At 37.5% G+C, this 23,313-nt stretch overlaps 1 protein-coding gene across 11 annotated transcripts in view; it reads left to right on the top strand.

Moving 5' to 3' along the window:
- Positions 1-22,865, top strand: part of IQGAP2 (IQ motif containing GTPase activating protein 2) — a 128,767-nt gene extending 105,902 nt beyond the window's left edge. For 10 of the 11 annotated variants that reach the window (XM_032675296.1, XM_032675292.1, XM_032675291.1 and 7 more), the window contains 18 exons: positions 104-175; positions 341-410; positions 731-939; positions 2,134-2,283; positions 3,069-3,232; positions 3,879-4,103; positions 4,711-4,851; positions 5,205-5,289; positions 6,478-6,710; positions 8,794-8,926; positions 10,375-10,477; positions 11,396-11,537; positions 14,992-15,079; positions 15,946-16,158; positions 19,442-19,602; positions 20,390-20,533; positions 21,425-21,533; positions 21,997-22,865. In XM_032675296.1, coding sequence (XP_032531187.1) covers positions 104-175; positions 341-410; positions 731-939; positions 2,134-2,283; positions 3,069-3,232; positions 3,879-4,103; positions 4,711-4,851; positions 5,205-5,289; positions 6,478-6,710; positions 8,794-8,926; positions 10,375-10,477; positions 11,396-11,537; positions 14,992-15,079; positions 15,946-16,158; positions 19,442-19,602; positions 20,390-20,533; positions 21,425-21,533; positions 21,997-22,110 — 2,556 coding nt within the window. In that variant the 3' untranslated portion in view covers positions 22,111-22,865. Of the gene's footprint in view, positions 1-103; positions 176-340; positions 411-730; positions 940-2,133; positions 2,284-3,068; positions 3,233-3,878; positions 4,104-4,710; positions 4,852-5,204; positions 5,290-6,477; positions 6,711-8,793; positions 8,927-10,374; positions 10,478-11,395; positions 11,538-14,991; positions 15,080-15,945; positions 16,159-19,441; positions 19,607-20,389; positions 20,534-21,424; positions 21,534-21,996 lie in introns of those variants that run through there. The other variant, XM_032675295.1, reaches the window with a different exon arrangement.
- The last annotated feature ends 448 nt before the right edge of the window (positions 22,866-23,313 follow it).

Raw genomic sequence — 23,313 nt, 5'->3', positions numbered from 1 at the left:
GCATGCCAGAACAGCATGCCTACGGGAGTAGACATTCAGAAGCAAATTTAAAACACACATACAAGTTCGTGCAGTGTCCTTTAAGTTTTTATTTAATTTTCAGATTCAGTCATGGGTCAAAATGTGGCTAGCAAGGAGAGCTTACCGGAAACGTCTGCAATACTTCAAAGATCATGTAAGTCCTTTTTCTCCGTTTTGAACATGAAGCAATGAAATAGGGAAATACGACTGCACAAGCAGTTTTTGGCAACTCAGGAAACAGAATGCAGATTTTGCAATATGTTTCTGAGCAGAAGTGTGTTATAACTAGATCCTTTTGCCTAATCTCGATCCCTTTCAGAATGACCAAATTGTGAAGATACAAGCATTTCTCAGAGCAAACAAAGCCAGGGAGGATTACAGAACACTAAGTAAGTGGTAACAGTTAAATATTTTATGTTTGGGGACAAGTATGTTACTGCATTCAGTCTTTTTTTTTTTTTAACTGTCATATGGGATTTCTCAGTCTCCTATTCAACTTCAAAAGCAGGAGCAAGTGTTCGTAAACCAATTGTTCTACAGCTGAAACTATTCTGCATAGCTATACTTACTATAAAGTATGACAAAAATAGTGCTCACTGGCATAAATGTCTCTCTGCAGTTCAGAATTTTTCTCCACAGTGATCAGCTTCCTGAAGGTTTTAGGGGTGTTCATTATGTCAACTAACAAGTCTATTTTCTTCAACTATAGTCGGTGCTGAAAATCCACCCTTGACTGTTCTGCGCAAATTTGCCTACCTCTTGGACCAAAGTGACCTAGACTTTCAAGAAGAACTAGAAGTAACAAGGTTAAGGGAAGAAGTGGTTACAAAAATTCGATCCAATCAACAGTTGGAGAAGGATTTGAACTTAATGGATATAAAGATTGGATTGCTTGTGAAAAACAGAATCACTCTTCAGGTCAGCAAGCTCTGTTCAGACTCCCTTGGCAGCATGCACTGAGCACTTCTACATATTGAGAGAGCTCAGGGTCACACAAGCACAGCACAGCTGAGGCTGGAAGGGACCTCTGGAGTTCATCTGGTCCAACCCCCCTGCTCAAGCAGGACCACCCAGAACAGGTTGCCCAGGACCATGTCCAGATGGCTTTTGAATATCTCCAAGAATGGAGACTCCACAACCTCTCTGAGCAACCTGTGCCAGTGCTCAGGAGCTCAACTGGTTAAAATATTCCTAGTAAATTAAGTACTTTCTTCACTTGTTTCTGTCTTGTGCTAGATGTTGTTCTGTTGTCCCGAGTTGCATGTCACTGTCTTTTGCTAGTTGTGGATAATACTAACTACTTGGCAGATTTAAAATCTTTTATATCTTTTCTGTGGTAGAATGGAATGGAGTTCTGATCATATTGAAAAGCTTGTTCAATGTTAATTAATCATGAATGAGTGTATAGGAGATCAGATCCCTATACAGGCATTGTTGGCAAACCATACTGGTGACAAGATAAAGATGTTTAGGAGACTGGTTAGTGCCGCGGTCCAAAGGGGGGATGGGGCTGTGGCACAGCACAGGTTCAGGAGACAAGGTAGGGTGCCGGTAGAATGCTTTATTGAAGCGTACATGCGATTTTTTATCAGCTCAGGAGGGGAAAGGGCCAGAATATGGGGTGGAGCATGAGACAGACAAGGAGGGGAACAAATCAGGATAGTGACACAGGCAAAAGGGGGAGGAGCATAGGAGGAACCGGAGAAGGAAAGGGCGAAGGGAGGCTGTCTCCTCTCTGCAGCTTCTCTAGCCAATAAGCCGGGAAGCAGGGAAGCAGTGAAGTGAACAAGCCTGGACATGCCCGGGAGACACAAATTCTGGGGAAACATACATATATGTATATACATATATATATATACATGTATATACATAATAACTGTAAAATCTGCATCATAAAGTCCTTTCAATCGCTGTACATATTTTTCCACTTCTGAAATCGTTCCCATTCTGATTCTTGGTCCTTGACAGATTAATGAATAGAGCAGCAAAATACACAAAGTTGCTAATTAGGGCCCTTGGAGTAATACCACATTTAACACGTTTGGGGAAATATTCATTTTTCCAATTTGCTTATTTTGTGAATATATAATCTAGATTATCATCTGTCTGCAGGATGTGGTACTACACAGTAAGAAACTTAACAAGAAGAGCAAAAGTCAGCTGGAGGAGATGGTTATGGTAGACAAACAGGGTATCAAAGGTTTGAGTAAAGAGAGAAGAAAAAAACTGGAGGCTTATCAACATTTGTTCTACCTTCTACAGGTAAATTTTATGCAAAAATTAATATGGCAGCAAATTGTTAAAGAAAAACTAGAAATCTACTGTTTAGTTTTAATGATTGTAGTAGTGATTATGAAAATATTTCCAAATAATTTGCAGACTGCAGCAAACACTATGATCAACTTCTAATATTTCCTGTAATCGAGCAAATCCTTGCTGTCTTTAGAATATGCAACAAATATGGCTGGTTTTTGATTGAGTATAACTTTAGTTTGTGCTGAAGTTAAAAAGAAATGTTTTCCTCCATATATCTTCTAGTCTATATAAATTACTGTCACTATTACTGTGCATTATATATGGTGGAAAGGAAGTTGTCTGCAATGTAGCTGACAGCATATAATGTATCTGTTCTTGTGCTCTTTTTATCTCACCTCACTGACATTTTTCTAGAAGAATTTTAGATTCTCCCAGGGCAGATGCCTCTAACTCTGAAGCAGACATGTAGTATGCCATGTTTTCTTGGTAGATAGCCATTGCCATTTGGTAAAATATCATTGTCATTGGATACATAGGCTTGATGCACAGAGGTACTATCCACAGACTGTAAATAAAATCCTTAATGGTGCTTCTCACAGATCTCTGACTGTGCAGTATTCAGTGTTTCTTTTGCATTAGGATTTGGAGAAAAGTAAAACTTGCATGGAAAAGTGACATATATGAGAGTCAACATAAGCGCTTTTGGTATGAACAGAAACACTGAAAGCTGCCCCTCAAGTGGGGGTAGTTTGTCCTGACAATAGTATGCAAGTCATTTGTTTGTTTTGTAGACTAATCCCACGTATCTGGCAAAGCTGATTTTCCAGATGCCACAAAACAAATCAACCAAGTTTATGGATACAGTCATCTTCACTTTATACAACTATGCCTCCAATCAACGAGAAGAATATCTGCTTCTCAAACTCTTCAAAACTGCTCTAGAAGAGGAAATAACGTATGTGCACTCACAAGAAAGCTTCAGTTAGTTTGTGCTGTAGACAGTTCAATGAATGTTTCATGCCTAAAAGAAATCAGTGGTTAATCTTTAAATCACCATAAAATTGCATACATATTTTTTGTTATTAGAGAAGTGTGTTTTCTAAGTAAGTTATTCTTAAACTCAAGTGATTGCCAATTAAGAAACAAAATCTTTCCATGGTGGACCATATTCTTGTATTAAAAAAATGGCTTGAAAAAAGATGCTAAAGCTTCTTTGGTATTTAAGGGTGGAGAAAGTATTTTCATTCTTTATGTAAATTTGTGCTCTGTAAGTCAAGATTGGTGGCTTATCCTGAAACAATAAAATATTATTTTATGCCCTTAACAGATATTTGCTGAACAGGCATTTGGGTCCGAATTAGAGATATATAGCTGCCATTAACTAAGCTATGTTCCCAGGAAATTGCTATAATACACACAGAATTCAGGTGGTAGTTTCTAAAACCTTGTTTTATATAAAAGCCTTAAGAAAGAGACTGTATAAACTTGTATAAATATTTCTATTATCATAGAAATAGGATAATTTTAAAAGTGTGGGGTTTGAAAATACGGACAACTGCATACATAATTCAAAGCTGAGAACTATTCTGTTCCTGATACAGTTCTAAGGTAGACCAGATTCAGGATATTGTTACTGGAAATCCCACTGTCATTAAGATGGTCGTCAGCTTCAATCGAGGTGCTCGCGGACAGAACACTCTGCGCCAGCTCCTGGCCCCGGTGGTGAAGGAGATCATGGATGACAAGTCCCTCATAATCAACACTAGTCCGGTGGATGTTTACAAGTCATGGGTAAACCAGCTAGAAATGCAGACTGGTGAGGCCAGGTGAGTGAGGATGCTGGACATATAGTACAATATACATGAATCCCTCAGTTCTGCTGTCCTCTTCTTTCTCTGACAAATCGTACTTGTACCCATGCATCCCGTCCTCATCTTCTTGCAGCATAGTGAGAGATTTTTGGGAGAGGTTCTTGAAAAACAGGTACTTTAACTTGTTCTGAGCAACAAAGGGATCACTTTCCTTGTCATGACCTTCTGAGGACAATTACTTAATCTTTACAAGTGTAATAGACTATGCCATGGAATGATTTATAGTCTTTTTCTCAGATTGTATAACATCATGTTAGTAGTGTCCCAGATTTTTGATGAGCTATGCTGGAATTGGGATGTGGAGATGCATGCCTTATATTTGTACTTCCCTTTTGTAATTAAAGGAAGGTACACGATGACATGTACCACCACCTAAGCAAACTTCTTACCTCCAAAAAAGGAAGCTAATGCATCTGAGACTTTTGTTACTTAACCAGCTTCAGCTGTATTCGTGTCTGACTTTCATTTTGTTCACTGATGGCCCTTACAAAGAAAATAAAAGAAAGTACTTTACTCTCAAATGCATTCAGTCTCATTTAATATCTGTTCATTTGCTTTGCAGCAAATTGCCATATGACGTAACCACAGAACAAGCACTGACACACACAGAAGTGGTCAACAAACTGGAATCATCGATTCAGAGTTTGCGAGCAGTAACTGACAAAGTTCTCACATCCATATTCTCTTCTCTCAATATGATGCCGTAAGTGCTGAGTTAGGACTCTCCAAGCTGCAGTTCATGTGCACAATGAAGCTTCACTTGAACCTTTGTGATGGAGATCCTTTAAAATCTTTTCAATGTTTTCAAAGGCTTGTGATATGTGTCTCTCAAATGACTTCACCAGCAGAGGGAGTGGTTTCTCAACCTCTACTTTGCTTTAGCAGCCTGGTGAACCTCTCCTTGTACTTGAAACTTTTTGTATTTTCCATTATCAACTCATTCTGTGTTTCAAGGGACTGGGCAAAAAGCAATAACTTAAGCTGACTAGAATGATTGTTTTGTGTTTCATCTAAGCCTTTCTCAATATTTTTCCTTTTCATCTGTTCTACATGTAGTTATGGAATGAGATATATAGCCAAAGTTCTGAAAAGCTCACTCCATGAGAAATTCCCGGATGCAACAGAAGACGAACTATTAAAGGTAGACTTCTAAGGGCAAGCCAACAGCTTGTTATTTTAATGCAAAGTGGATTTTTATTGACACTATGCATTCTAAGGAACTGAGAACACCAGGAACTGAAGGAATTTGGCACTCCTTATTGAGTTGCAAAGGGTTGTGAAAGGGGAAAAGGGAACTGTTGTCACAAGCTAGGTATGTTAATCTGGGTACTCAGTAATTCTTATGAAAGATAGTGCCCAACTTGTTTTGGAAAGTAACTGTATTTAGAAGGCTGGAGTTTATATGAATCATCTTGGGACTTAGGTTTGTACTGAGGTCCTTGCCATGAGCAATCCTTTCATTGAGAACACTGTAGTCTCTTCTTTTTTCCTCTCCCCTCACCTGAAGTTGTTACCATACTAAGAAATTGTAATTTAAATACAATGAGAAAGGTCCCTAAATTTCAAGTAGGTCATTATATTATACTTAAGATTCTTGTAAAAGTTGTATGAATGATATTTGGTACAGACTGAAAAGTAAAGTGTGCATGATAAGGATGGTACTTTCCACTGGCCATTGCTACCCTAGCACAGCCATGGTGCCTTGTCAGAGGGCTTAGGGGAATTGCTCCATAAGCCTTCCAGCCAGCTGAGAGACTGACAACTCTCCCAAATTAGAACTACATGCACTTCAGTAAAGACCCTTTAAATATATAAGTTGGAAGTTCTGCAGCTGACTATATACAAGCTAAAGCAAATTGCAGAATGAAAAGTCCTGCCTGTTTAGGAGATCAGGAATTATTTGAAGTCACCATCTGCACGAGTTACTGTAGCATTGTTATAGAAACTGCAGGTTGGAAAATCTGTTCTCTAGCTTTCTAGGGCTGTGTTGCATTCCTCATGAGAAATAATAGGTCCCTTATGCATTCAATGCTGTCAGTATCTGCAGCCCTTCAGAGGATGCGCCTCTGAAGCTGAACCTTGCAAAATATAGAGGAGTTGTTTAACTCCATGCCTTGCCAGCATCATTTTTGGTTGTAAAAGCCCAAAAATGATGTTCACAGAGTTGTAGGAGGCACAGCACATAAAAGGCCACATAGGTAACATGTCTTAAGGATTCTTCTAGCACTAGTTCGTATGGTCTAATTTAGAAGTAGAAATGACTGATCATGTTTTATAAGATGTCATTACTTTATGTAAAGGGAAAATCTCTAATTTTTTTTTCTTTTAGATTGTCGGCAACCTTCTGTACTATCGCTACATGAACCCTGCCATTGTTGCTCCTGATGGTTTTGATATAATTGATATGACAGCTGGGGGCCAGATACACCCTGACCAGAGGAGGAACCTAGGCTGTGTGGCAAAAGTCCTCCAGCACGCTGCTTCTAACAAACTCTTTGAAGGAGAAAGTGAACATCTATCATCTATGAACACTTACCTCTCACAGACCTACCAGAAGTTCAGGTATGCAAAGCCCTCACAAACACCTACACAGTAAGAGCTTTCCTCTAGCATGGGTAAGGCAGGTGGACTCCTCGCTGACAGAATTTCCTGCTCAGAGTTAAAGATGTTGAGTGATCTGACAAAGTGAAATACTCTGTGATGAGGAAGCTGGAGCAGGAGTAACAGGTTGTATTTTTGCTTGAGCATTAATTTGAGATCATATCTGCTGCCTTGGTTGCAGGAAGGCTTCCTTACTGCAAACACTGACTGTGAGAACAGAGTGAGGTAATTCATTACCCAGCAGAAATAATGTCTGCTTTGAGTTAGAAGTACAGCTGAATCTTTGTCTGAGGAAAAAAAACTTACTTGTCAGGAAAAAGTTGCAGGTTTTGTTTTTAGTCTTTTATCTTTGCTGAGAGATTATATATGGATTTCATCCTTTGATCTTTCACAGTCATAGAAAACTGTGTGTTTTACTACACTCTGGGACAGAAGTTCTTTGGGATTATTGCCCATCTTTGGGGTGATTGCTATTATTACTTTGAAGTATTGTTGAGTTTTTTGACAAACTTGCCCTCAGAATTTTTGTCTTTAGTGACTGCCCTTCATGAAAGCAAATGCACTGTTCATATAATGGCTTTCCTTGAGAGATCATCCATGAATACAAAGATATTTAGTAATCTTCTTTAAAAAAGTATTTAAGGGCATAACATGATCATGAAGTAGCAATAGGGTAGAAAGTGTTATAGCAAAAATAAAAAATGCTAATGAAAGAGAAAGCCAACTCCAGTTGGCCCTTTGATCACTACAAAAGGAAGAATCCCCCTCCTAAGTAAGCTGTCTTTCTACAAAACTGAGTATCTGTATGCCTGTGCTCTGTACTTTAACTAAACCCTTCTTAAACACCAGTAGTGGCTGCCTTCACCTGCCTGTTCCCCTTCTACTCAGCCAGCATCTGGAAGTGCAATATTAGCTATGTTAAAAGCTACTAGGCCTGCCTAGATCTTTAACTACATTTTGAACTTGTGCAGGAATTTGTCCAAACCTTCCTCAGTCTTTGAGATCAAATGCATCCACAACCTCTACCTGTAGATATCTTAAGAAGTTTGCTACCTGTAGGTTAAAATTAAAATTTTCCTGCAGTTTCATTGAATAACCCTCTGGCCATAATTTTTTAGATTTGATTAATGAATTCTGCACACATCTCACGCAACACCACTGTGATTTTGTACAACTTGATTTGTACTTCTCTTTTCCTCTCCAAACTGAGGAATCCCAGTCCTTTCCCCTTTTCTTTTTATTTTTTCTTTCTAATACTTTAAAGGTCCTCTGAACCTGAGACACGTATCCTCTTCAACACCACAGGGCTGACACAATGAAAGCAGTATGGCTCCTGGAGCAACCCTGTAGGCACCATCCAAAACCCTGTTTCTCCTAGCTACTCCAACTCAGGTCCTCTCTTTGGAAAACAAAGTGGTCCTCTGATGGTAGGACCCTGCTGGTCCTTGGCTGCCTGTGCACACCCCTGAAGAAGTCAGTAACATCACTGTCATTTTAGAAGCAGGTCTCAGTTCCCCATACTCTGCATTTTTTCCTTTCAAGAGTCTTATATTTATAACCAATACTGCATTTTCTGTCATTTTGAGCAGCTCACTTTCTGTGTAACAGCAATGTAAACATTTGTAGGCCAAATGGTAATTTTGTCCAGCTATTTCAAGTAATTTCTTCTCAGCACACCTCATACTACAAAGTGCCTTCATAAAATCAGATAGTCTTTCTGTGGAAATCCTTTTATATCTTCTAGAGATTAAATACAGAGTTCTCTAAATGCTTAATATTTACCAAGTTTTCATTCCTTGTTGAAAAAGGAGGAAAAAAGTTACCTTTAAAACAGTCTTCCACCAGCTATCCAAGAAAGAGAACCCTTCATCATTTGCATTGATTTGTTGCCCTCAGAAGGTTCCTTGAAACAATGAGGGTAGATTGAAGTTTATAAGAGAAATATAAACGTATGTCAAAGACTTGATTGTGGCTATTTTTATACTGGCTAAAAAAAGTGAATTTATAAGGGACAATTATTAAAGTCTTTCTCATTTTCTCATAGGAATTTTTTTCAAGCAGCATGTGATGTTCCTGAACCAGAGGAGAAATTCAATATTGATGAATACTCAGACATGGTGACCCTTAGCAAACCTGTCATATATATCTCCATCGAAGAAATTATCAATACCCATTCAGTAAGTCACTGAAAACAGACTAGTCAACAGACTAAAGCATACAGATTATCAAATATTTGCAACAGTCTCTGAAGAAAACCTAGTTTTCATTCTTCCTTTTGAGATAACTTCTTCATTTCTGAAATGTCCTGAAATTGAGCTTTAGATTGCATTTGTCCTGGAAAAAAACCCACCAACTGCTTCCATGCAAAAGCAACAACTTGAGTAATAACTAGTATATAACATTTTCTGATGGGAGAAGAACATTTATGTTCTAATCTTGTGTGATATTTCTAACATATTTAAAAATACTTTCCTGTCTTGGGTAAGAAAGTGACACCAATTTGAAAAAGCTCCTTTGACTCTGGGGATAGAAATTGTATTTTTTGACTCTGGCATTCTGTCATATGATTTGAGGGAAGCAGATGAAAACATCTGATTCAGAAAGACTGAAGTTGTGGCATCATGCCAGTTTTTACCATGGGTAAAGAACAGATGAACAGAAAGTCTGTAGTATGACTCATTAGGGTGTAAGTTAAATGTTTACCACATGTTTCTCCTAAAGCTGGGTTATTACTATCTGTTTTCTGGCTTCAAAATGTCCCCTGTGTGTATCTCCCCCCCGCTCCCCCCAAGCTGAAAAAAAAAAAAAAACAACAAACAACCAAAACAACACACACCCTTGAAAAAGCCCATAAACCCCACAAAGAACTTCTCACAAATATTATCAGATACACTATGGAAAAGGTAGAATACTCAACTCACAGTAGATCACATTATAAATTAGCTTTATTCAAGTGAAAACTTATAACCAAGTCTGCTAAAAACATGTTTTCTGAATTGACTTTGTGCCTATTCTTTTAATTTTTTAAGGGATAGACCTGTGACTGCATGTTTATGATAAGTGGTTATATGTAAACACTAATCTTTATCAAATATTCCTTTTAGTGAGTCTCATGTCTAGCATAACATGTCTATTACATGTAGCAGGTGCTGCATAGACAGTTTATCACTTACAAAATATAGTCATTCACTGATACTGTTGTAAACTACTGTAATGGATACACAGAAAGTATGTATCCACCAACACTGTCTTCCTTCCTTTGTGTGTTAAGGATATAGCAGCAAAATGCCCTTTTGGGATTTTCACCCCTTACTCTCTGACTAATCTTTGACAATTAGGACTTCGTTAGTCCTAATCACAAATCTTACACTTCTGCTCAGCTGTGACGTTCAGCATCAGTTCAGAGATGATTGCTAGAGCAGCACAGCAAGCTGTCTTACAGCAAGGGCAACTCTAAACTTGTAGTCCCGGATCAAGCATGATTCCCTGCCTTGGGAAGGTCTTTCGTAATTCTGATTGTGCTAGGTCTGTGTTTTTCAGCATTTCGTTTCCAGGTTTATTTTCAAATATAAGGGTACCAGTAAAGTTTTTTCTAGATGATGACTTCATTTACATTTATTTATAGCTACTATTGGAACACAAGGATGCCATTGCCACTGAGACTAATGACCTGCTGAATGAATTGCTGGAAGGTCTGGGACCTGTTCCTGATATAGAGTCTTTCCTTGGTATGCTGGTTTTTTTGTCTTTATGGGTAACTTCATTCTAGGGGCAGAATTAAACAGAGGCTTGACTTAAATACTCTTATGACTCTCAGAGCAATAGCTTCTGATCCTTTATTTACTAGAGAATTCTTTACTGAACACTTATTGTAACACTGAGTTACAATAAGTAACTTATTATTAAGTAAACATGTTGACCTTCTTCTAATTGCAGTAATCACTCTACAGATTAATGATGTGATTCAAAATCCAAAAATTAATAATGTTTTGAGCAGAATGATCCAGTTGTGCTTAAACTGCAGATAGGAAATAACTGATTTTTTTTAACAATCTGATCTTAAGTTGGCTAGTGTTGGCTAGAAACTTACAAAAAATGCATGGAGAATTCTAAAACCAGCTAATTTTTCTTTTGATACTTAATTATTCAAAGGATTTTTTAAAATCATGCAAATTTATTAGAAAGGAATGCATGTGACTGACATTTAACTTGAATTAATCGCAGAAAAATGTGAAATGTTTAGAAAGTAGCTAGGAGTCATGGATAACAACAACTTCCAAGTGAATAGCCTGTTAACATAGCTGCTAATCTTTCACTTTTTCATTATCACTGCATGTTAGGACAAAGGATGTTGAACTGCTTGTAGCATTCTTTGAGAAGAAGACATGTAAGTATTTTGCACATCAATAGCCTGAACAGCAAGGATTGGTGTCACTTTTAAAATATTCAACCAGGTTTATAAATAGCTAGCTTATGGTTTTGATCATTCAATGTCCAAAAAAAAGACTGCTGGGAGGAATATGTGGACTATTTAATGAACTTAATATTTCTGATTATTTACAGTGATTCATCTAGGCACTTGTTTGCTTCATTAATTGAATCATGGGAAAGTAGGAAAACTTGAAATAGAATACGCTTCTTTTCAGGGGAAGGAGCTGTTGATCCCAATGACCCGAACAAAGAAAGCACGCTGAATCAACTTGCAAAAACAGAGATATCACTGTTTCTAACAAGCAAATATGAGTTACGAGAAGGTGAAGATCAGGATCTCAAAAGCCTGATGATAAAGTAAGTTTTGCTCAAACCCCTATATTTTGACAATGCTTTTCTTTTTGTTTTGTTTCTCTTTTAAAAAAATTGCTTTGACACTGCTGCCCTGCCTAAGTGTGCTCCTGAAGTGCTGAGTGCACTCAGTTTTCAAAATCTAGTTTGTGTTCAGTTGTACTCAAACTTTTGCAAAAGTCAGAGGAACTGTCAGTTCTTCCAGAAAATAAATATACTGCCACTTGTGTTTTGGAGCATGACTGCATCCTTATCTAACCTAGTAAGTGTTTGTTCATGGAATTGTAAAAGCATTCTGCTCTAAAATAATACAGCCTTGGGAAAACAGATGAAAAGCTGTCTAGACTTCTAAGGGTCAGACAGTATCACACTGTGCTTTCCTCCTCCTCAAAAGGAAACACTTCCCTGACATAGTGACATCAGGCATTTGAAAAGGATGCAACTGTCACTTCAGCAGGGACAGTGCCTGTTTTCATCCAGGGAAAGAAAGCGGTGTTTATTCTATTTGGTGAACAAATTAAGAAACGGCTACTGGGATACCCTGGGATATAAGCTACTTTATAGTAAAAAATATTTATATGAAAGCACTTAATAGAAAATCACTGGTGCACAGCTTCTGTGTTCAGAATAAGGATTAGCCTTTTCAAGTTCCTGGTACAACCTGAACAAGGGGAGAGAACAGGATGCTGCTCTCCTCTATTACTGTGGTTATACATACCCCCCATATGTGAAGGTCAGAAGTTCACATTAAAGGGAAATACAACATAAAGATTTTACACCCTTGCAATAAATAGGCGTGTAGATATGGGCTGTAATTCAAATCTCTTAAGTTTTTTAAATCGGAAATCAGTAAACTGAATTTATTAGACTGCATGAAGTGTTACTTCTGAAGAAACTTTTTAGTTAATATAATCATGCAATTTTTCTATAAAAGCCATAAATGCCTGCTAAAAGTCTGAGGGGGAAAAAAGTCTGATTTTTAAGTGCAAGAAAACTGTTACTGTTCATTCTAAAAAGAGGAGGAGTTTTTCCACCATAATTGTGCATTTTTGATCTGAATCTTATAGTAGAACATCTAATCTGAATCTTATAGTAGAAAACACTGAGATTTTTATGTAACCTCTTACCTGGTGGATTCACCATCTCTGGAGGTTTTTAATATGAAACTGGATGTGGCACTTAGTGCCATGGTCTAGTAACCACAGCGGTGTTGGATCAAGGGTTGAACTTGATTTCAGATTTTCCAACCCAGTCGATTCTGTGAGTCTATGATCAAATATAACATGGGATCTAAAGCAAAGAGATTTCAATAACTGTCAAATCAAAACTGTTTTAGTCAGTTGGTATTCCAGAGACCAAGACTTTAGAGCTGTTTCCAAGCTGGTTTTATAAAAGGGATATGTCTACTGCTGTCCCTAAAAAAAAAAAAAAAAAATTGTATTTCCTGCCCTTTCTTCCTGTGTATAGGAGTAAAATGCTATCCCTTAGCTGAATCTGTAAAAATATGCAAAATCAATGCCAAAATAAATTTCTTCAATGCTCTGCATTGTATGGAAATATGTTGGAACAATAGCATGGGAATTAAGAAAACAATTCAACTACTCTGTTGCGTAAGTGCTTTTAAGTAATACTTCCCATCTTTTGAGAAATCTGACAGAAGAATAATTAGCAACTTGTGTTAAATTGCAGCAGTATCAAAAGTCAAAATACTTACTGCTAGCTTTTACGCAAGAGAAGGAAAAGTACAGGTGTTTAGCTTTCCTACCCCAGCTGCAGAGAAGACTTTTACTGCAACTGTGAAATTCTGGGCACCTGTCTAAAATTTAGGTCATAACTGTTTCTCTGATTATTTCTTGTTTCAATAGAAATATTGATATATTTGCTTTCTAAATAGTTTTAAGGCTCCTGTGAAGAGGTCTAAAATTTGCTGGTACCTCTGTCTGAGGGACTCGATGTAAGGCGCCTGGTCTGCATGGTTTGAGTGTGTGGATGCCGCACAGCAAGTGGCCAGAGAAGGCCCAAGATGGGTGTTTCTAGAAAACAAGAGCTGAGCAGGTTTGGTAAGCAGGGAGAGGAAGTTCAGGGGCAAGGAAGTGGAAATAAGCCTTGCGTCTTATCAACCATAACAGCACCTGTTTCTAAGGCAGTGCATAAAACAGTAACAGGATCCCACATATGCTAATGTAGACTGTGGTGGTGACCACCAAAGACTGACAAAAGTTTTGCCCGGCAGAGAAAGCAGCAATGCATGGATGTATCCCAAATGAACCAACTCTTATCAAAACCTTCCTGTTTTGGTTTTTGTTCGCTGTTTTCTTTTATTTTGTTTCTTCATGGCAAAGTGGAGGGATTCCAAGAGAATTTGTGAAGGAAAAATACCTTTAGCACCAATCCTTCAGAATCTGTTGAATGAGCTAAAACTGCTCAGTGCAGTTAACAATAGCTCTGGATGAGCTAACTCATTTCCAGAGGTTTAGCAGCTTACCTTCTGACATGGAAGGAGCAGTGATCAGGTCTGCCTGTGCTACTTTGCCCTCTCCAGGGAAGCTTGGATCATACCCAAATACTTGGTGGTTTTGGATAATGTTGCCTGTGTATTAGTAAATAAATATCCCACTTCATTGAATTTTTGAGAATTTCTTGTACTGAAAACACCAACAAAACCACAACTGTATATAAGTACACTATCACTTTAAATCAAGTCATAAGGTTTTATCACAGAAATTTTGATCATATTTAGACATTTGCCTTAAAAACTTGAGCTATGTCTTCAATTTCTCTTCATTTTTAAGAATAATGAAGTATATCTATAACATTGTCCTCTAAATTAATAGAATTCTGAAGCAGGATGTTCTTGGAAGTACTGTGGATGAATAGACAGCAGGAACAAGATAAATTTTTGCCAAAAAAAGAACTGGTTTACATATCGGGGTGAAGCAGCTTCCCTTTTTTAGCAAGGAAATGCTCGTCTGTTGCTACTAGAGAAATATCCGCCTCTAAGTGGTTTGCGTAAATGCACTGCATCAAATACAAAGTTCCTTCAAAGTTCAGTAGTTTTGTATGCAATTTCACTTTATTCAGTAAATAAGACCCTTAATGGAATCATGAGTAGTTCAGGCTTTTCAAAGACTATATTCTTATGTGCTGTTTCATCATGATCACAATTAAAATTCACATGTGAGTTATTGCTTATATTTTTGTTAACAGTAACTGGTTTACTGTGCCAGTTTTCTCAAACAAAAGGAGGGAAGTTTGTACATATTTCTTTATTCAGATATATGTTGAAACCAATGTCCAACACTATTAATGGAAGCTCTGAAACATATAAAGCTAGAAAACACAAACTTTACCAAGAATCTATAACAAAGGGGGAGCTCACTAATTTTATGGTTGAAGAAATTATATGCAGAGGTGATCCAGTGACATCTGTTTTGTAATATCAACATATTCTTTTCAAAAGGACCAAAAGACTTATTGTGGATGTAATACGAACACAACCAGGGGATACGCTCTTAGAAATACTAGAAACACCAGCCACTGCACAACAGGTAAGTGCTACGTTGTGCCTGAATAGGGAAGAGAGTATGTATTTTATTAGACTTATTTGAAAGCCTTAACAGATCTCTCTTAACAGCTTTCTCCACCACCTTATAACAATTATTTGTTACTGCTTTTAGACTATTCAGATCTAGAATGTAAGACTTGCAATTTTATTTTTACTATATAATTGGAAACAGCTTTGGAATTGGAAACAGAGGAAATGAAAAATTAAGTCTTGCTGTAAGCTAGCATGACTAGAATATTTTTGTCTTTACATTTTTTTGTAAACAGGGTCTTTTCTCTGCTATGTTATTATACAACCAAATAGCCTGAGGTGAATCCTTCTGCTGTATCTTTTTATTTTTTCCTTGTGAACTTCAGTATCTTAACTCAAGTTCCCTGACATATAGTTTATTTGCTTAATAAATACAAGCAAACCTCTTCCCGTGGAACTACTGTTATCGCTGGTATGGGAATTGAGTGGGAAGAGCTCTCAGTTGAAGTTTTTCCTGTCAACACTAAAAAAAGCTCCACTTCAACAATGTGCACATTTTGGCTTACTTCAGTGTGTGTACATGTAGAGGACACCTGTGAGATCTGGACAGTCTTCCCACAATTCAGTGAAGTAATTGAGCCATCTGGCTGATTTTAAATATTTTGATTAATTGAAATACATGTCTAGGTGTTGTGATTAGTTATTCAAGGTATGCCCAAAGGCATAGTAAATGGAGAACTTTCAGACCATGTGATAAGAGGACATAAATAAAGCCTGCACTCTGATTCTTGATAATCTCCTTTGAGAATTAAATGTACTTGAATGTTTAACAGTTCTCATAACCTGGAAAATAACTGTTCTGAATTATTTTTTACCCAGGAATCTGAGAACTTGAAACTTGTAGAAAAACGTGCCATCTTAGATTCCAAAACACCAGAGAAAATGAAGGACAGTCAGTCTATTTTTGAAGATGGGCAGCTACCAATAGAACAAAAGAAAAGAAAAATTCAGAGAAATCTCCGGACATTGGAACAAGCAGGACTAGTGTCTTCAGCAACTAAGTACCAAGAAATTATAAATGAGATTGCTAAGGTAAATAGAACATGTTTTCCTGTATACTGATGGTTTTTAGGCATCTAGTCTAAATCTATCACAGTTAGAGATGTCCAATATACATTTTTCAGGGACTACTACACTAAATCACTGAAGTATCCACATATGAAGCAAATCATGTTTGCTGACAAAATAAGCGAAAGCAAGTACACTCCTGCATAACTGCCTGAACTGAATAACATACAACTGTAACCTTTGCTATCCCGATTTTATATAATGCTGTTCAAACTTCGCCACTACAATGTGTTTCAATATAAATTTTTATATTTTAAAAGTAATTGAAATTACTCAGTGGTGTTTCAATTAAGAATTAATGTCTTGGTAAGCTTCAAAAAGACTTTAAAAATCGCAAAATATTATCTGATTGGTATTAACACTGATCTGCTGTGGCTTGGCAGGACACAAGAACAGTGGGCTAATGCAGTGCCCATCCTGGTGCTGATAATGCACAGGGCCTGTTGTCAACAAATCACCAAATCTACAGCCACAACCCATACTTGCTGTAAGAATCTTAGTATATTGGATTATCTTCAACTGCTCATGAGTAAATTACTCATAGCTCACGTTAGTGATTTACATATTACAGATATGTATTTTTAAAGTTGCAGATATATTTGAATACACAGATGTGTAAATTACTCACTTAAGAACACATTGCACCTACTCTGAAGTGCCATTTTAAAGCTCTGCCTGGTTCATGTGTCTGCATCTGCTTCTACTTCAGGAAAAACCATTCTACATATGTATTCAGTGCCCTATTCTTTTTTATTTCTTATCTATAAGCCCAGTCATTTTGTTTGGGGCAGAGATCTAGCAGAAAAGATTCAATTGTGTGCAGATTCAGGTGGTTACAGAGGATTATATGAGGCTTTAAAGGCAGTGTACAAACCTACACACGAGGTTCAAAGCCCTTGACTTAGTGTAGATGGTCAAATGCTTCTCACAGATAGAATTTCCATTCTGAATCAATGGTCTGAACATTTTCAGATTCTTTTCAGTACCAACCGTGTAGTTCAAGGCTCAGCAGGTGAAAACTGGCAAAGCAGCTGGGGTTGATGGAATTCCACCTGAAGTCTGGAAGCACAGGAGCCAAGCACTCCACGCTAAATTTCATGAGTTCGTGGTGCACTGTTGGGAACTAGGCAAACTACCATCAGACCCTCGTGATGGAGTCATCATCACTTTGTATAAGAAGAAAGGAGATAAATCAGACTGTTCAAATTACCGTGGTATTACTCCGCTCTCCATTGCTGGCAAAATCTTGGCAAGAATATTTTTGAACAGACTAATACCTGCTATAGCAGAAGAACTTCTACCTGAAAGCCAATGTGGTTTCAGAGCCAACAAGAGTACCACAGACATGGTATTTGTTCTCAGACAACTGGAGGAGAAGTGTAGGGAACAGAATAAAGGACTCTATGTAACTTTTGTTGATTTCACCAAAGCTTTGATACCGTGAGCAGAAAAGGTCTGTGGCAGATTTTAGAACAATTAGGATGTCCCCCCAAGTTCCTTAAAATGATCATCTCACTCCATGAGGATCAGCGTGGCCAAGTCAGATATGGCGATGCACTTTCTGAGCCTTTTCTAATAACCAGTGGCATGAAACAAGGCTGCATTCTCGCACCAACCCTATTCACAATCTTCTTCAGCATGATGCTCCAAAGTGCCACGGTAGACCTTGATGAAGAAAACAGTATCTACATCCAATATCATACCGATGGAAGCCTATTCAACCTAAGCGACTGAAGGCCCACACTAAGACCTTAAATCCTCTTGTCCATGAGCTGCTTTATGCTGACGATGCCACTCTTGTTGCCCACACAGAAGCAGCTCTGCAGTGTTTAACATCTCGCTTTGCAGAGGCTGCTGAGCTTTTGGGGCTGAAGTCAGCTTGAAGGCAGAAGTTTTCTACCAACCTGCACCTCAGGAAGTTTTCCATCATCCTCATATTAGAGCTCAGGTCAGTCCAGCAGCTTAATTATCTGGGAAGCATCATCTCCCCTGACGGTAAGATTGACAAAGAGATAGACAACAGGTTAGCAAAGGCATATAGTGCCTTAGGAAAACTCCATAAAAGAGTTTGGTGTAATAAACACCTGAAGAAAAGTACAAAGATCAGTGTTTACAGAGCCATTGTACTGTCTACTCTTTTATATGGATCTGAATCATGGGTCATTTACCACCACCACTTGCAACTTTTAGAAGGCTTCCATCAGCGCTGCCTCCATACAATCCTAAACATCCACTAGACTGATTACGTGACTAATGTGTCTGTTCTTGAACAGGCAGCAGTTATGAGTATTGAGGCCATGTTACTCAGAACACAGCTGCGCTGGGCAGGGCACGTCTCCAGGATGAAGGACCACCGCCTCCCTAAGATCCTGCTTTATGGTGAACTTGCCACTGGCTGCCGCATGAGAGGAGCCCTGAAGAGGAGATACAAGGACTCCCTGAAACAATATCTTAGCTTTGGCCATATTGATCAATGTAACTGGTCTACTCTGGCCTCCAATCAGGAGACATGGAGGCACACTATTCATAACGCTGCTGCTTCTTTTGAGAACACACAGAGATTCATTCTTGAGGAGAAAAGACAACGCAGAAAGAACCATGTCTTGCCAATACCGCCTAAGGAGTCTTCCTGCTGTGCCTTGTGCAACCAGACTTGTCCATCTCGCGTTGGCCTTTTTAGCCACCAGCACACTTGCAGCAAGCATGGGTAGAGTCCTTCTCAAATCTTCGTTCATGAAGCCTAGCCATGATGATAAGCCCAGTCATTTTGTTTGGGGCCATTAAGGCAGTCTGAAGATTGTGATGAGCCTTAGAACTGAAGTTCCTTTTATTTTACTCCAACTACCTCAATTCAACCATTGTGTTCAACCTAAGCGCTAGTTTAGCTAGTTCTTGTCTAGTAGAAGCCCAAGCTCTTATTTCTTAGGCTTCTCACTGGAAAATAGGTGCAAGGAAGCTTCCATTTTTATCACAAAGTGGCCATCTTCCTTATGACTTCCGTATCTGTTGGGCCCTGTAGACCACATCAGAGCTCAAGATAACACCACTTGTATACATGAGTAGCAAAGCGATTGCCATGTAAACTGTAGTACTCACTACAGTTACTGTGCGTGAGAACTAACATGATAGTTCATGCTTTCTTTCAGAAATTAGGTCAGATTGTGTAATTACAAATTTGAATGGTAATAAGCTGGTACTTTTTAAAATATCAGATTAATAAAACAATTACATTAATAAATTTCTTCAGGATATCCGGAATCAAAGAAGATACAGACATCATCGAAAAGCTGAATTGGTGAAACTCCAGCAGACTTTGAATGCACTTAACTCCAAGACAGCATTTTATGAAGAACAAATTAATTATTACAACACCTATATAAAAACTTGTTTAGACAACTTAACAAGAAAGTGAGTGTTCTTGTCTTTTAATGTGTCTTTTAATGTGTTTTATCAAGATCAGGTGTTAATCCGTAGCTGAAAGTTTTGATTCCAACAGATTGACAATCTACGGATTAAAAAGTTCATGTCACTAAGTCAAAATTTGGAAAGTAAAGTCTTGTATTTATGTAATACTTCCTTAAAGAAAGAGGTCTGAGATGTATACATGTTTTCAATATATTTAATTGGTGCTACTCTGCAGATCCTCATGTTTTGAGGTTGTGAACCTTTGGGAAGTAGCTATTGGTCTTCTTCCTTCATTAAAAGGTTTGGGGTTTGTCTTTAGAATGAAAAAGGAGGAAATAAATGCCTAAAGAATTTTACTTGTCAGATGCAATTACTGGAAAGCAATCCTCCCACCAATGCCACTGATGTGTCAAAATGAAAATATTTTACTGACATGAACTGAAGTTTTTCCAGTTCATACCTCATGGATCCAAAAATGAAACTCTAATCACTGAGTATTTAACGTCATTGTGTGTACAAATTGTTGTTTTAAAGTGATGACTGTGGACTCTTTAGGATAAGGGTTGCATTTCACAGAAGAATTTAAATATTTGCTAAAAGACATTAATTCAGAATCATTGGCAAGATGTTTAGATGTTTCACTCTGTGCTCAAAATTCCTCTAATCCTTAGATTTTTTTGCATGTTAATTCTATTTTTTTGAAGAAGTTCAAGAAAGAGTGAAGGAAGTTTAAATATGGCTAGAAAAGTAGCTGAAGTATAAAGGACCTGACAGATAAATCTCTTTCCAGAAATTCACGGAGGTCAATTAAACTAGATGGAAAAGAGGAGGTGAAGGGAAGCAAAAAACTGAAGCAGACCTCAATAAAGTACACAGCCGCAAGATTGCATGAAAAAGGTGTCATCCTAGAAATTGAAGATCTTCAAACCAATCAGTAAGTGTGGTATAAAACATTTCTGAGTGTTTCCTAATCAACAATCTCTTGAGGGGTCTGACTTTTGATAAAAGAAATCTTCACAATTTCCTGGGCCACAGCTCAAATTACTTCAGACTTTTGCATTCAGAAGGATGATAATATCTAATTGTCATAACTAATTTTTTCCTTTGTACCTTGCTATATACCTTGGGAAAATATTTGAATAAGCCAGCTTTAGCACCAGCTTACATGGAACCAGTGGAAGTCCAGCAGCAGACTCATTGCTAATGACCAGTTTTGTAAGCAATTCTAGCATTATTTTTTTCATGTTCTGACTAATCACTTTCATGTAACTGAGTAAGCACCTAATTTTCTCCACTTTCTCACTATCGCAAGGTGAATAGACGTGATGCTTTAACATCCCTTTTGTATCCATCCATTTTGAGGCTATAGTAGTGAAAGTCTTCCATCCTTTGCACTACCCCATCTATCTTCCACATGAAAAACAGGCTTCCATTTATGTGCAGGTTTTTTTCCAAGCGGGTTCATCAGGTAGAGGAAGCCACTTGGGGCAAATATGTACCTCAGACATGGCAGAATAAAAGTCTCACTGCCCTATTCCTATCCACTGGATGCTTGGTCTGATTCGCTCACTGAACTTCCCTCAGCTATTTTTTCTCCTTTTGATTTTTGTTTTGTTTGCTTTTCCAATGCAAAAGACTTCAGAGTTCTGTATTTCATACTCCATATACAGTCTCCAAGAAGACACTGCAGTAGGGATGGACTAATTTTTTATTGACACCAACAACACTGCTTGCAGTCAAAGTTCTTTTGTGTTCTACAGGATTTTTCCCCAAAACTATATAAAACTACACAGCATATGTATTAAATTACCTTTCTTGTTTCGAGGTTTAAGAATGTGATGTTTGACATCACACCTGGAGAAGAAGTGGGTGACTTTGAAATCAAAGCAAAATTTCTAGGAGTTGAGATGGAAAAAGTGCAACTCCATTTCCAGGTAGGTTTTGGATTTTGTTACTTTGCTATATAGTTGTGTTGCATTTCCTATAAATAAAAACTATTTCCCAATTTTTTAATGTACTAGCCAATCGGCACAGAGCAGCAGATCATGTGGCAATAGCTTCTGTAGGATGCTGGACATGGAGTTGAGTTAATGTTTATATTGAGGCAATTGCATGAAACCAAATGCCACATTAGTTCAGTGGCAAGCAGGAAATACAAAAAGAAAATAGAAGTGCACAAAACCCAGTATTTCTTCTGGTTTGCTGTTACTGACAGTCTACAATTTGGGAACTAGAGAACATGTAAATTTTTCTGTGCATATGCAATAGCTGCTTGCAACTGTTTATGTTAAGAGGACCTGAAGTGGGAGATATTTATCATGTGAAGAGAATTTCCCCATCTTTTTGCTGTAAAGTATGGATTCAGACAGACATTAATGATTTTATTTCTCATTTCAGGATTTGCTTCAGATGCAGTATGAAGGTGTGGCTGTAATGAAGATGTTTGATAAAGCGAAAGTGAATGTGAATTTGCTCATATTCTTGTTGAATAAGAAGTTCTATGGAAAATAGTGTTTTCAGATATCATGGACTTCATCAATCAGTGGGAAGTCTATTCAGTATTTTTTTGCTTATGAACTTTTATTTGAAGTTTGTCGTTGGATGCTTTTTAACTTTAAACCCTCCCCTAACACACCAAATGTTCAGAGGAATGTACACAGTGCCTTTTCAGCATTGATAATGAAGAGAAAACCAGGAAATTGATTCATTTAAACAGTTCAAGATTTCATTGGTATTGGTACTTTCAAATCAAAATATTGTTTAGGACACACAGCTTTTGTTGTATGGATTTTAAGGTAGGCAGATATTGAATTTAGTTGAATATATAAACCTCTTCCAATTGAAACATTTAAAAATTACCTCAGATACATAATATAGTTCATACTAGACTTTAAGTATTTACCAAAAGAAAACCTAATTTGTTTCTAAGGGATAGTTTGAGCAAATGTTTAGTTATATACTAGCCTGTTTTGTGGCAGTTGTCAATTGCAAAGCAAACTTATTGTGCAATTCAAAAATTTTTATAGTTAATTATTAAGTGACAATAACAACTTACTTCACGAAAATGTATTTTGTGATTCATTCCTACTAAATGCACTACTGCCTCTTGCAAAATGACATTTTCTACTTTCACAGCCTTTGGAGTGGTATTGGGGAAATCTGAATAGCGAACAGTTGTTCAGTTTGAAGTATTTGAATACGTAAATTGTGCCTGTCTTTTTTATTTGTAAGAAAATAAATGCAATAAAATCAGTATTTAGATTGGTTTTTTTAAAATATTCTTTGGAGATTGTTCTATGTAAAATAAACATTACCTAATTAAACTACCTTTGTTCCTAAATTTCATTTAAAGGAATCATTAAAGCAGCAATCCAGATGGTAGTTGAAAGAACTTCTTTCAGTGCTTTTATAAAATTGCATCTAATTAATCCTGATTGCCCTCAGTATGTTTTGGGAAGGCTGCTCAGCAGTGAAGACTTCATGGCCGCTATGCCATTGAGTGTGACGACTTTGCTGATGAACTAGCACTTTAACCCACAGAGCAAAAGTGTGTATTTCCTACTTTCACTTTTCTTGTGCCAAAGATTTCAAAAGATAGACAGTGAGACAATCCAGAATGAACTGTAAAAGCAAATACGAAATAAGTATTAACACTGGTAAGGGAATAAAACAATGTAAAGTCACTGGCAGATACATAGATTACAAGTTCACTTG

The sequence above is a fragment of the Chiroxiphia lanceolata genome, chromosome Z, assembly GCF_009829145.1.
Source record: "Chiroxiphia lanceolata isolate bChiLan1 chromosome Z, bChiLan1.pri, whole genome shotgun sequence".
Lineage (NCBI taxonomy): Eukaryota > Metazoa > Chordata > Aves > Passeriformes > Pipridae > Chiroxiphia > Chiroxiphia lanceolata.
Note: the sequence above shows the minus strand (reverse complement) of the source record. Positions and strands in the feature narration are given on the sequence as shown.